Source organism: Sitophilus oryzae, unplaced genomic scaffold, assembly GCF_002938485.1.
Source record: "Sitophilus oryzae breed Bouriz unplaced genomic scaffold, Soryzae_2.0 scaffold_1307_pilon_pilon, whole genome shotgun sequence".
Lineage (NCBI taxonomy): Eukaryota > Metazoa > Arthropoda > Insecta > Coleoptera > Curculionidae > Sitophilus > Sitophilus oryzae.
The window spans coordinates 3,087,177-3,102,506 of NW_022145957.1; the positions used below are offsets into that span (position 1 = coordinate 3,087,177).

At 33.7% G+C, this 15,330-nt stretch overlaps 1 protein-coding gene across 1 annotated transcript in view; it reads left to right on the forward strand.

Moving 5' to 3' along the window:
- The window catches only part of LOC115874949, a 229,193-nt gene that overhangs the window by 121,259 nt on the left and 92,604 nt on the right, over positions 1-15,330 (forward strand). Inside the window, exons 22-32 of the mRNA XM_030890257.1 lie at positions 208-328; positions 599-651; positions 825-901; positions 4,407-4,524; positions 4,633-4,714; positions 5,657-5,789; positions 9,829-9,878; positions 11,216-11,263; positions 11,320-11,397; positions 13,107-13,144; positions 13,199-13,325. Of these exons, the coding sequence (XP_030746117.1) occupies positions 208-328; positions 599-651; positions 825-901; positions 4,407-4,524; positions 4,633-4,714; positions 5,657-5,789; positions 9,829-9,878; positions 11,216-11,263; positions 11,320-11,397; positions 13,107-13,144; positions 13,199-13,325 (925 nt within the window). The remainder of the gene's footprint in view (positions 1-207; positions 329-598; positions 652-824; positions 902-4,406; positions 4,525-4,632; positions 4,715-5,656; positions 5,790-9,828; positions 9,879-11,215; positions 11,264-11,319; positions 11,398-13,106; positions 13,145-13,198; positions 13,326-15,330) is intronic.

Sequence of the window (15,330 nt, forward strand, 5' to 3'; positions counted from 1 at the left end):
AAGTTTATTCCAAATTTTTAAAAACTTGGTAGTTTTTATTTAACAGATATGATTAAAATAAAAAAAATCAGTTGATTTGAATCATGCCATCCCTGATTAAACGCGAAAAGCATATTCTTTATATTTATGAAAAGCCATCTTATATGTATATGTCGAATTTTTCGCAGTAATTCATTTATTTCCTGTATAAAAATATAGTTTTTATAGACTCCCATAGAACCAAGACCAATTCCTGGTATGTCCGAATTTGACCGAGCACCATGTCGGGGGGCAGTAAAGGATTCTTGGCGTAAAGTAGCTTCACCAAGAGGAAGACGCAGACATTTAGGTAATAGTTCCAAACAGTATTAGTTACATATTGTGTCCAAAAATGTATTTTTTTGATAATCGGAAAACAAATGTTCCTAGTTTGGCAGGAGGCAGGAATGCTTACCCCCAAAAAATCTCTAAATAAACTATCAATATTAAATTACTTTATTTTGTATACTAAAGAAAATGGACCCAAGTTAAAAATAGCCGTTCATTTTTTATGGTTAGGTTATATATATGGTTAGGCGGTAGTATTTTTTTACGTATTCCAGTAATATAATATTTTTAGGTGCAGCAGGTACCTTTAATTCAGCTGGCGAGGATCAATATGAAGATTTCCAGGTAAATATCTTCATCTTATGAAAATCAAACGAATTAATTAATAACCAAAACGACCAATGGCAAGGTCTCGCATCTCCTAGAGGAAGATATTGATTAAAAGTATCTGTAATAACTATTAAATTTATGGAGTGTATATCTCTTTTCGAATCTCAAATATTAATTTATTCTTTTAGACACCAAGAAGAAATCTCAGCCAATGTAGAGCAAGATTATTTCCAACTCCTGAGGGAGAGGCAGGTCCATCACGAAGGTAAGAAATGGGCCGACGACGATTGATAGTATCGTTAAAAAATGTACCTATGTGGCAGATTCATCTCTCCAAAGAAATCCTACGTGGGTATTTCGCCACTGCACTACAAGAAAATCTACAAAATAAATAGTTATTTTTTGTTTTTGTAACACTTCTGCGTTAAACCCAAACGGACACTACTTGTCAGAAGTTATGTTTACAGTTATACAAATTTGCTTAACAAAGAAAAATATGCTTAACGTTTCGGAAAGTTTATCTCTTTTCGTCGTCGGAAGCAACAAAAATACAAAGGATAAAGAAAAAAACTATTTAAAATATTTAAATTCAACTATTCGAGAACACTTTACTTTTTTAAAATAGATACGTCTACAAGAAATCGTTGACGTTCTGTTAAAATGACATTATATTAAGTTAAACTTCAAAATTAACAATTACTACCTGATAACAATTACTTAATAAGGTAAAACCAAAAAGCCCCAAACTTTCTGTATGATTATTTTTAAATTTTACGTATGTTATGTTCGAGGTTATGTTTATTTATGTTACGTTCTTTAAAATCAAAGAAGCGATTGCCATACATTACTAACATATACAGATGCATGAGCAATACATAATACAAAATACACTTAGATCCATTTTATCACATACTAAACCAATGAATACAGAACAACAAACAAAAAATGTAATATACCAAATACCATGTGAATGCGATAAATTTTACATTGGTGAAACATCTAGACCTTTAAATGTTAGAATTAAAGAACATAAAGATTATTTAAGAAAGGGAGATTTTCACAAATCTAAGATTTGTCAGCATTCGTGGGACACAGGGTATAGAATAAATTTTAATAACGCCAAAATTATAATGAAAGAAGCGATAGCCTCTAAAAGAAAAATAAAAGAGGCTTTTTTAATTCAATCTAATAAAAATAAATGTATTGCTCATGCATCTGTAGATGTTAGTTAGTAATGTATAGCAATCGCTTCATTGATTTTAAAGAACATAACATAAATAAACATAACATACGTAAAATTTAAAAATAATCATACAGAAAGTTTGGGGCTTTTTGGTTTTACCTTATTAAGTAATTGTTATCAGGTAGTAATTGTTAATTTTGAAGTTTAACTTGATATAATGTCATTTTAACAGAACGTCAACGGTTTAATTGTATAATCTTTTTTATTCTCTTTTGTTTGTTTGTTTAGTTTACCTTTGTCTACAAATTGTAAAAATTTTTGACAATAAAAGCAGTTATTTATTTATTTCTTGTAGACGTATCTGTTTTAAAAAAGGAAAGTGTTCTCGAATAGTTGTTAGGCTATTTCTTTGGTTCTGTGAAAAATAGCCTTATTGACGCCCAGTGGTAAATCTAGATCTCTCGGGCGCCACCTCTGTTATTTATAGTGGAAGAGGTCCACGTTTACCAGTACGGGTAGCCTTTAAACAGTGGAGACTCCAGGTATGAAGAGGTGCAGACAAAATAAAACAATCAGTTTAAATTAAAACAATATATATAATCTTTATTAAACTCAAATTGGTTGAGAAGCTGCTGTAAAGTCTTGGCTCAGGGGTTTCGCGCAAAATGGCGCGGATTAAGATTCTACGCAAGCGTGAGACTTTCAATTTTCTAACCAAGGGCGCATGCGCGGCCCTGAAATGGAGGCGATGGATGGATGGTTACACCCTAGTATTTGCGGTCGGAGAATGCACTGCGCATGTGTTAACTTTCGAAAAACGTCTGGTCCCAACACAGCGCTTCAGTCAGCTACACAGTGTCTTGTTACTTTCTAAAAGAAAATCGGGCACCGCATGCGCACTCGGACGTAGACGACAGGCGGTCTCCTGACGTCTGTCGGGTAGCGCAGGCGTGGCAAGATCGCGAAATCAAAAAGTTACTAGTTAAGCCCTATTTTAACCCGGAGAAGAAACTTGTCTTTCGTTTGTTTACTAGTCGACAATCCTACCGTACGTGAAAACAGCACCCCACGGTCAATATTGTAGGTTTTTCACGCTTTCCCTTCAATCACTGATGGATTAGGCACAGGAAATGCCTCCCGACAGTACTTGTGAAAGTACTGACCAAAGGACGCTACCTACTGCTCTGCATAGTTAGCCACCTTTTGAAAGACAGAGAACGGCCTTTCACAATTTAATGTAAAGCCACCCACCGCCTTTCCAAAGGCGTTGGCTAAGACACACGAGCACGTGGTTGAGTGAGGAAAACTGAAAGGAAAGTTTTCAAACGACAAGCTTCACTTGATGAAAACGTGGCGTAGCACTACACTAGAAAAGACAGCGCAAGACAGGATATTGCGGAGAGTGCGGGAAGTAGTCGGGTGAGCACTTTCTAGAAAGCTAGGCTTTCTATCGAATTCTTTCTTCGGCGGAGCAGAGTGGAGCTGTCGTCTATTCACTAAACCAGGCACCAAGCAACTGACGAATTTTTATTTTTTAACGGTACTGCTCTCGCTTATAGGAGTGGGGAAAGCAGAACACAGTAGGGATTACGGCGCGCGCCGTATCTCGGCGAGTATCGATCGATACGAACCAAGACTCTAGTACTTGCTTTTAACAAAATAATTATTTTATAAATAATTTGATAATTAAAAGCTAATTAATTCAATCACTACAAATTAATCATCACAAAATTAAGTAACATCGTTACATAGTTGAATTTAAATATTTTAAATAGTTTTTTTCTTTATCCTTTGTATTTTTTTGCTTCCGATGACGGAAAGAGATAAACTTTCCGAAACGTTCAGCATTTTTTTCTTTGTTAGGCAAATTTGTATAACTATAAACATAACTTCTGACAAGTAGTGTCCGTTTGGGTTTAACGCAGAAGTGTTTACAAAAAATAACTATTTTATTTCGTAGATTTTCTTGCAGTGCAGTGGCGAAATACTCACATAGGATTTTTTTGGATAGTATCATTACTTTAGAAATTTATTATTAATAATTTTAATTATAGTTTGTCCAGTGACCAACGACAGATAGAAAAAAAAACATCTAAAAAATGACATTAAAAACAATTTACATTCGAATTGAAATAACGGACAAGTGTCACTGTCAGAAGTTCATCATTGGGCCAGACTATAGTATGCTATTTTATTTTCAATTTCGCGCAATGGCGAAGTTCTGGTTTTATACTAATACTAATAATAATATGCACTAACAATTATTATAATTGTAAAAAAATATTTTGCAAAAGGTTTTAATGCTAAAAAAGTGGCGACATATTTCCAGAGAGTAAGAGTTCCAGAACAATTATTTATAAAAATTACAAAATAAACAGCATTTACAATGAAATGCCTATCATAAGATAATATATTATGCTATAAAACAGGTAAACCTTTAAATTCAATAATTCCATGAAATGCATAGAAATTATTTAATACAATATCGATAATAACCCCCGTCGATCTTTGATGCGGTGGCTGTGATAGGATTTTTTTTGGAGAGATGAATCCGCCACATGTATTTTTTAATAATAAAATGTTTTAGGCCAACGGGTTCAACTCCGCCGTTCTACAATTCGGATTTTGAAAGTCCACCACCAGCTCCTGTTCCTGTTCAAAGATTTCCTGCTGCAAAAAGAATTAAAAAACGAGGGAAATATCCAGTAAGTTGCATGTTTTTAATGAATTACTTTTAAACAATAATGACTCTGTTGGTATAAAATAATACATACTTTACTAGCACGTTTTTATAAAATTAAAATTTTTCTCAGGAACCTGAACCGCCAGTATCTGATATACCACACTTTTCTTTGCCATGGGAAGATGGTATTCAAGAACAACAAAATCCGCCAGGTAAATCATTCGTCCCATTGCTGCCAAAAGTCACTAAGTTACTTTTTGTTACTTCCGAGAAAAACGCGTCTAAAGATGAATTGCATTGCATAAAGATGTTATAGTTAGTAACTATTCCGTAGTAAAATAAAACATAAATAGCCAGAAATCGTAGCTAATGACTTTTTCAATCGATTCTCCGCTTCAAAATATAGTTAGTGATTGAATTTTGTTGTTCGGAAAATGTTAGTTAGTGACTTTTGGCAGCAATAGGACGATATATAATTGTTGACAATAGTTTAGCTGCTTTTATTGATACTGTAGATATGGAATTGAAGTACTCTTCAGTTTTTGAGTGCTTTCTAATTTTTAAGTGCGCGTCACATATCTTAAGCGGCCAATACACTATCAAACAAATTGCGCAACACAGGCTGTTGCGCAACGAGTTGCCAATGTATGGTAACGTTTGATGCGTTGCGCAATTGTTTGATAAGTTTCAAGAATGTTTGAATTCTTTTGTGCAACAGGCGTTTGCGTAGCGCGTTGTGTAGTATATATGTGTGTTGCGCTTCGTTGTGCAATATTTTAGTTCTTTCATCCAAATTCTTTGTTTTCTTTTTAGATTTTTGGTATCATTGATATCATCTAGGGTATATATGATAATAATTGACGCAATGGCAATGCGGGAGGACATGATTGTTTCTCAAACAATACACAACTTTTAATAAAAAGTTTGATCAAAATTTTACTAAGTGCATGGTTGCACAATTTGTTTGATAATGTATGGACCGCTTTAGTTACTGAGAAATATGTCACTCTCAATTTTGAATCTAGTGACGTTTCACAAAATGTAATATTTTAATTCTTAAGTTTTTTGCCCTCGTGGCTTCTTTGTTAATATTTCTAGTAATATAATAAATAATTATTTCAAGATTTATAACCATTTTATCAAATGCTTTTTAGATTACGATGATGTTCGTTTTCGAGCGAAATATCGTTTTTGCAACGATAACCTATTTGACAGTCCTCCAGCCCTTGAACCTGGCAGTCCCCTTCAAGGATCTGGTCTTCAAGATACCTTTGAGATGTATGAAAGGTATTGTGTTCAGCAACATTTATTAAGAAAGATAGATATCTATACAGGGTTTCACATCAGCGCGTCAGGCATCTATGGATTCAATAATAAAGATCATAGCTATTTTCTCTTTATCTGCAAAGCTAAACTGTATACTTGGACGTATTTTCCAAACGGAACCCCCTAGTATATTATTGCATATTCTGGTTATTCCTTCAATTCTAAGCAAAAATCGAGATCACGAATCGAAATCGAAATCAGAATCGACACAATGTACCTCAAACCAACCGTTTCCGAGTTATTGACTTTTGAAAATATTACTTAAACAATTTGATTTAATTAATTTCGATGTGTTTGGTTTCATTTAGCGATGCCATTCTGCGGAAACTGTGATACTTAATAATAATTGACATTAGTTTTCGAGTTGGCGTTTATAGATGTATAAAATAAGATTATATCAAGCCTGAAAATTACAAAATTTTTGTTTAACATTTTAAAATCAAAACTTCATAATTGGGAAATTGTTGAATTTAGGCAAAGACTGTATATATTCTAAAGGACTGTTCGATCGCGTCAAATCGCCGCTATCGTAGTCACTGTGGAATGCTACGTCACGCAGGGACCAGCGCTCCATTCTAGCGGGACAAAATTTCAGGAACGATATTACATGGTTGGTTGATAAAAATGTATCGAAATACAAAGAATATATACGACCAAAAATAATTCATGCATTTTTATATCAATTGGAATGTCTACTATTTATTCTTATCAGTACACATTTTTGGCTTATTTCTAACCAAACGGTTTTGTCCCGCAAGATTTATCTTCCGCCGCACTGTGCGCTCGTCCGTTAAACGCAAAAATAACTGTCACTGTCTAAAATCTTTAGCGCGAACCAGCGCGAACTTCAACTCGGTCCCTAGAAAACGTAAAAAAAAATATCAAACAAAAATTTTGTAATTTCCAGACTTGATAATTTTATTAACACATCGAAATTAATTAAATCGAATTGTTTAAGTGTTATTTTCAAAAGTCATATAACCCACAAAATTCCAAAAGTTACTGGTTTGTGGAGTATGCTTTGGAATTAAATAATACAATAGAAAATTTCATTAATGACTTATATTCTATTAACAAATTTTAACAATCAACTACAATTGGCTGTGACAGTCTTGTCAGTAACAAAAATATAAACTGGAATACTTATGTGTGTTTCTGCTTCGGTTGGTTGGGAGAAAGGCCTCACCCTCTTCGCTGCACTCATCCGCTGGTGGGTAGCGTGATTGTCCGGCTAACGTTGGAGAGCTTGTGAGACTCCACCAGTCTCAGTGCGTACGCTACTTATGGGGAGGGTTAATTCTCGTATCTTCCTAGAAGATAACACAAACAGTAGTATTCTACTCAACACAATTAATAAGTACCCAGTTTTGTGGTGGTGTTCAAAAATCGCCAAGTGGACTGTCACGTCGTTGCCAAAGATATGATCCCTAGAGTGACCCAAAAACAACAAAAAAAAACAAAAATCTATCTGTCGAATGGCCTGCCAATAGACACCACCACTACAGGGTCCAGATAACACAAACGTTGCCTTCTGGCAAGCAAGGATTCGTTAAAGGTGACATAAGTCGTATAATAAAAATATTATAAAAAATCCTTACTTACCAGAGTCCCTCCTGGTTCGTCTCTGAGAGTACTCCTGCAGTGGCTGGTTCTATTCATGGCCACTGAGATTGCTAAATCGAACACCTCTGCGGGTTCTTGCTCGACAGCTTGCGTCTCAGTACATAAAAATGAAAAATAAAAATAATTAGTACTAATAAACGTTAAAGGTATTAGAAAAATTATAAAACTACTATACACGTGCTACTAAGATAAGAAGATAAAGAAATGATGATAAAAAAATGAACTGCGAGATAAAACGATAAAATATAAAAAGGAATTTAAAGTTACAAAATAATTAACTAATTAAATCAAATAATTAAATCATATTAGATAGTAAGAAATGTTTAACAAAAAATAAAACTAATAAATAAATTCCAAGTCGTACCTCGTGCTGGTGTCTGGAGCAAAAAAAACGCTAGGTGTTTAAGCAAAGAAGATCGAGATGAGAGAGAGTGATTTTCGGCAAAACAAAAGTCCCTTTATAGAATTCTCCCATTCATTTAGACATGCGTGAAGTACCAAATGTCAGTATAAAAATTCTATAATTAATAGTAAAAATAATACATACGATAAAATTTCTTACATATCGTCAAAAAATGTGTGAAACAATTGAGGGGTTTCTGGCAAAAGCCCCATTAGTCAAAAAATGGGTAAAATGAGTTAATGGCGCTAACATTAATTTGTTAGTCATAACGTTCCTACCAAACGAATTTGGAAAAAGTGCTATAAGTTAGCCCGTGCATACGATCAAAAATACCGTAATTCCGCAAGAACCCCACAAGTCACAAGTCTTAACGGCAAAAACCCTACTAGTCCGCTACTTGTTGTGGTTTGGTTGTTTGTCGTTCGTAATTGTTCGAACAGTTGCTTGTTTCCACGGTTTTCGCCAAAATTCCAGCAAAAACCCCACAAGTCAAATAAATTCACGCCCTTATAAGCCCAAAAATAAGAAAAAAACTAAAGAAAACTAGTTTTCTGTAATTTCAGATTATAACTAGAGCTCACACAAAAAACGACAATTTAAATTTAAATGGGAGCAAGATATACGTTTTTTTAGTTTTTCCAAATTTCGAAATATCTGACCAATGGGATTTTTGCCAGAAATCCCTCAATTGCATCTTAATTATACAACACTAAACAAAATATTAATAATAAACCTTCGTTTTCATTAAAAATAAACAAATTATTATCGATAACCGATAGGCAACCAGAAAGTAAATAAAATATTTAAACAATTTAAACTAACAACCATCGTTAGTGATGTGTACCACTATCGAGGTTCCGCAAAAAAATCTATAATATATAAAAAACGTATAAACGATATAATGAGAAAAATGTAACGAAAATATTTACTTTACAGTCAATAACTCGGAAACGGTTGGTATATTGTGTGTATCTCGATTTTTGCTTTGAGTTGAAGGAAGAACCGAAATATGCAATGGGTTCCATTTAAAAAAATAAAAACTTTATGACCGACCTTTTTACTTAAGTTTATTACCCGCTATTAGATATTTAAAAACATTATAACTTTTGTATTTAACTTTTTGCGATACCTCTTATATTTTACCTAATAATCGAAGATTTCCAGCGACCCTGTATATTTCCTTCAGCTACACACCCACTTTACCCGACCCCTGAGACTCTTAAAGCTACCTAAAATTCAAAATTTGAAGTTTATGACACATCTAGAAGTACCTTAGCATTTTGATGATCTGTGAGGGAGCCAATGTCGGTATTAAAGAAATTTGACAAGCAATAATTAATAAAGTATGAGGTATAATTACTAGATATTCTGGTAATCTAGCCAGCTATAGTATTTACTCATGTTTAGTGAAAATTAATATTCTTGCTTTATCCACAACGAAGTTACAGGCTGGTCAAAAGTTAAAAGTGCCACTAATACCTTCGAAAAAAGGATGGTATGACTCTGCTCGAATTCGCGGGGGCTAGACTGTGCCGTGCTTACAGATCTGCTTTAATTTTCTTTGCTGGAATATATCTTTTTATACTTATATTATTTATTTATCTGGAACTTTTAAACAATGTAATATTAAATATAAGACTACATAACCTGATCAGGATTGAGGAACTCAAAAATGCAATAATACAGGGTTTTTTTAAGTTACCCTCACGCACTCTCATTTATCTCACACACTGGCTACAAATGAACAAAATTTCATGAGAAAACTCCTAGTACACAGTTTAATAGGTTTGCACTGGAACGAAATTCCTACAATACTTTCTTTACAATAGAACCAATAATAGATGTCTGGTGATCTGTTGCAGGGACTTGATTATCTAGTACTATACGTAATATAGAACAAAATGGTGCGTTCGACTATTAAAACATATGCTAAATTGTTAACTATTTTTTATAGACATTTTTTATTTTTTGTAGTTTCTACCGAGATCAAGATTCGGGATCAGGAAGAAGTACACCTACACGAGGTAAGCTAAATAATTAAACATTTTTAATTATAAAAATTAATTCAAATAAAATAAAATTAACCCGGGATCGGTCGTTACCCTTTCCATAACGCGATAAGTCGCATGTTAGATTTTATCTAACATTCAAAAGTAAGTTAAGATGCGAGCTTTTAAACTTGTTATTTCAAAAATTTCAGAGTTTGTTATAGTCTAAGAGCTAGATTACAGTTGAGGGTTGGAACCTTTGGTGTTACACAGCAAAATAAAAACACTAAATCACCACAATACACCAAAACACTTTTACTTTTACACTGGACGCGCGTTTCGCTAACCATGTTAGCATCATCAGCAGATGATTATAAACTAAAGTACAATCTACAAGTTGAGTGTTTATATACTCGCTCAGTAGGCACCGAGTGGGCGTGGCAAAAACTAGCCAACCGAGTCAGAGCCCACTGAGCGTAACAGTTAGATTTCCGCCACTAGAGTAGTAGGAACAAAGAACTTGAAGGAATTGGACCGTTGTCTCTGTTCATACTATCTTTACATTTATTAATTCTGATGCTTTCATATGCATCTAATTGCCTGTAATTTGAGACTTGTTTAATTAATTTTAAATTATTAAGATCTATACAATGTTCTTTATCAACAATATGTTCGGCAACGCAAGATTTATCCGGTCTATCATATCTTATCTAAGCTAAATGTTCGCGAGTTTCTGAGCCGTACCGTATATAAGTAGAATTTGATCCTTTTAAAAATTTTAAGAATTAATTCATAATGCACGAAACGGCGTCAAAATATCATGAAAAGATGGGGCTCGACATTCCGAGTTTCAGTCACATAGCTCACATAGGGCCCGAGTTACGACGCTCCAAAGACCGATCTCAACTTCCTCATTGACTTACCACTTTTTTGTCTCGCTAGCTCTTATGTCAAGACCCTGTCGTGTCAAGGCCGCGTCTTGTCACAGCCTTGAACTTTTACCCCCATCGCGCGTTGAAAGTTTCACCTCAATAAAAACAAAACAGCGGAATGGATTTACAAAAAATTTAATTTTGAAAGAAGCCAAAGAAAATTGCTAAAAGGATTTTAAAATAGATTCTTGACATTCTTTTCGCCTATAATGTATGAATATAAAATTATTATTTGACTTCCCGCTTAGTATTTTTATTCAACGGTAAATACCTGCAATTGAACTATTGCTATTTGTCCATAGGTTTCGGTAATGCTTAAACTAACCATAGTTTCTTTATAAACAATATTTGCATAATGAGGTCTACTCAAATTTATCTGTGTCCTTAATGTTTACATTATTTGCTAATACGAAACTAAAATATCAATAAATTTTGTTGTAGGGGCATGTCAAGAGTCATGTACACCTCCACCTCCAGATAGAGACCAACGTAAGACAAATTTGTATTTCCATAGTTCATTCTTATTACGTTTCTTTACCTTTCAGAACTAAAACGTGCTCAGTTGGAGTTAAAGGCATGGGAACAAGAAATGAATCTTAGACAAGGATCTCCAGAAGCAGCAGGTATAATAAATACAGCTCTAGATGAACTTCAGACAGGTAGAGTGGTCGCAGCCAAAGAAGGAACCAGAAGTGCCATCAATGACGCGACTCTATAGTGACCGCCCCTTGCTTGCGATTCTTCTTCTTAAATACTATGGCCCCGCGTTTTCCAATGTTCGGCAAGGGTACCTATTCTTAACCACTCGTATCTTCAAATGTCACTTGCATCACGGAAATCCATAAACAATACATGTAAATGCGTAGACGCAAAGTGCAAACGATGTCAAGAATAGTACAGCGGCCAATTGCTTGCGATTCGACGGTTCGGTGATCCATGAGCGCGAACTTAGATATTTTTATTCTAACGCTATAAAATAATATCTCGAATTATTTCGTGCGGCACTGTCTAGCGCTGAGAAGACGTTCTCAGGCAAAATATTGATGACGCTCCTGGCTTGTTTATTTGCGTTTGTTTAGATCGCGCTTCTTTAGTTGCGATCACTCTATTTTAAGTTGTTGGAGGTTTTAGGAATTCATATTCTAGATTAATTGTACACTTATTTACTGCATCTTTATGCTTCGAACTTTTGTTAAGGTGTATATGCTCTTCCGAAAATAACAAACTTTGGACCCCTTTTGTGGCCTTCTTATGCTTTTTTCTCCTGGATTTTTGTAGTCTCTTTTCATTTATATTTGGCATCTGTCATCTGTATATCAAGATGTTTTCTAAACTCCGATTTAGATATTTAAAATAGATTTTTGAATATATACAGGATGATCCGAATTGTAAATGGCGTACCAATAAAACTGGCATCAGCTACCATAAACGTGTAAACGACATAGTCCATCGCAGCGCAAGTGAAGAGCTGGCATACCCGTGTTACTGGCACCAGCTACTAGATACGTGTAAATCTGCCTTTAAGGCGTTTTTGCTTATTTTGCGTGAACATTTTCGTTATGTCATCAGCGTGTTTATTTTTGTGAACGAGTTGTTAGCAACTAGAGTTCAACAACTAGAGTTCTCTATTGTTACACAACTGGAGTATCCATAATGCAAGAAAAGCGTAAAAATGAACCTTGAAGTGATTTAGCAGAAATTAAGATTTTTCGATATTTCGAAAAACTAGGATCACTAGCTACCATCAATGATACTTCTCTATTATTCACGGCTCTTCGTAACAACGCCTTGGTGTTAATTCCGTACCACTCTCGCATGTTCTTGAGCCATAAGGTCTTTCTTCTACCAGCTGAGCATATCCCTTTTATTTGTCCTTGCATGATATAGTTAGTATTTCTTATGTTTCATAAGATGTCCAAAATATTCCAGTTTTCTGTCTTTATGTTTCTAATCACTACGGTATTCATATTCAGCTTCAATACTCTTATATTAGTTTTTCCATCCATGATATCTTTAGAATTCTCCTATAACACTACATTTCCAAGGTTTCTATTTTTTTGTATTATCTGCACCAACGGATTGAAGTCCAATCCAATGCATCTGACTTATGTCACAACTAAAGTATTAACCAATTATTAGCACTAATAAGTAACTAACTTTCTCAGTTAACCATGGTATTTTATATTTGTTTAACGCCTTTTATTTAAATCCTACTGTCACTCTCATCGATTCATTTGCTACTTTTGTGACATTTTAATTAATAATAATAATTTAATTTATTTTAATTTAAATAAATAAACAAAATTATTTAATCATAATATGCTTTTTATAGGCCCAGCTGGAATTCCGACAGTTATGGATGAGCAAGCGGTTAGTAACTATTATTTATGTTTAGTTTAAAGCCTCAAAATAATGTTTTTATAGCCTTTTTCTACACAACGACCTCAAAGGATGCCCCCTAAACCTGCATTTTCTCCGACAACTGGTTCGCAACTTCCTGTTCCAGATTACGATATTCAACCAGATGATCTTGGTGTTAGTTATGATGAAGGTATCTTTAAGCACATACATATTAAAATTATCAATGTCAGTAGAGGGAGATGGGGGTTTCTGCATCCTACTCCCGGCGTAGGAAGTGACTGAAGTAAATTAGCTTTGAACATGTAAAATAGGCTAATAAACAAGAATAAACAGGTTTAAACAAGAAACAACCGCTTTAAAATAGAAATAAACGGGTTTGGACAAAAAATGAACAGGGCTGTTGTTTTAAGCTAAAAAGCGGTTCAAAGTAGTTCAAAGCGGTTCAAACCTGTTTATTCTTGTTTATTAGCAAACCTGTTTATTCTTGCATTTTAACCGTTCTTATCTGATGACGTCACATGACGTCACTTCCTGCGCCGGGAGGAGGATGCAGAAACTCCCATCTCCCTCTACTAATATCAAATGTTAAATAAAAAAAAATAGACAATATCAAATCGATTAATTATAGTTTTCTACCTTTTTGTCTACTTTTAATTCATAAGGATATTTCGGGATTTTTTTTTGTTTGGTTTAATTTGTTATAAGTTTAAAGCTACCTAAAATTCATCATTTCAAGTTTGTGACCCATTTAGAAGTACCTTAGAATTTTGATGACGGTGTCGCAGTCGAAATTAAGGCAAAAGTTTGAATAGCAAAAATTAATAATCCTTGAATAATATTTGTTGTTCCATTGATATACAGATAAATTCAGACAGTATGAAATCGATTAATTCTAGTTTTCTACCTCTTTGTCGACTGGAAAGTCAATTACCGGGAGCGGCTAGACGGCTAACTTTTAATCCATAGGGGTATTTCGGATTACTCATTTTTTCCTTCGCTACATGCTTAAACCCAAGTAGCATTTTTGGACGCATTTTAGGTAATGTTTCTAATAATCGTGTCTGTTTCTTGGCACACAATGGAAACGGTATGCTACAAATAGGAAACATTTTCGAAACCGATATATATTATATGGTTTTATTACACGTGTTTCCAATGTGTTGGCACTAGTCGTTTCCTGAATTGTTTCGATGCAGAATCAAAACTTTTAGAGGAAATATTTTCTGCAATTTGTGTCCAAGATGTTCCCGTTTTCAGCGGCCACTGTTTGTAAATGTTAAGAAACAAAATACCAAATTAAAATAGTCTATCTCTGTGTATGGATTTGAAAATCAAAAGAACCATCAACAATGTCGACATCCGCCATAATTTTTTTGTTTTAAGATCTTTGTTTTTAGGTTTTGTTGCACAAAAAATGTCCTGCAAAAGCAAATTCCTCGTTTAATTTAATAATGTACTTACTTTCATATTTTTAATGTACCTTCTATATATCATTATTTGTTGCTACAAAATATTTTTGTTTGAAATATAGATTATTATTTTTATTTCTATATCATGGTTCTGAAAATAAAAATATATAAATTAATATAGAACGGCTTTCTTATGAGTTTAAAAGCTCAACAGCCGATAAAAAAATATATTTTTAGTTAAAACGCTATCAGTAGCCAACATGGCGGAATTTTAATTCATTATTTTATTATATCATATTTGTGTCTCAAAAGAGAGAAACTCGTGTTTCGAGAACGAATCGACAATAAATTAATGGAAACCTTGTTTCCAAAATGTTTCAATTTAGTGCTATCTGTGCAGAAATTTCGAATTAGTCACCTGTCAACAACGCCAATCAAAACTTCTGGTCAAAATAATTAAAATATTTTTATTTACTTATTATAACACAATTAAAACATAAACGTGTATTCCATTGCGGAAAAATGAGAAAAAAAACTTTGCTTGTAACATTTTTCTTCGGTCTCTTGTTGAACATGGGTACTAGCTGATTACATTTATTTCTAAAACAAAAATAAAACAAAATGTAATGCGTATAACAAATCATATATCTCTGTAATGCGTACAACAAGTTGTTATAAAATCGTTTATGAAAAATATCTGTATTTTTAGTCACCACATGTCCTTTCTTCTGCTTTCTTAATTATAGTATTATAAAAACTTGAAGAATGCTTAAATGCAAAAACTGC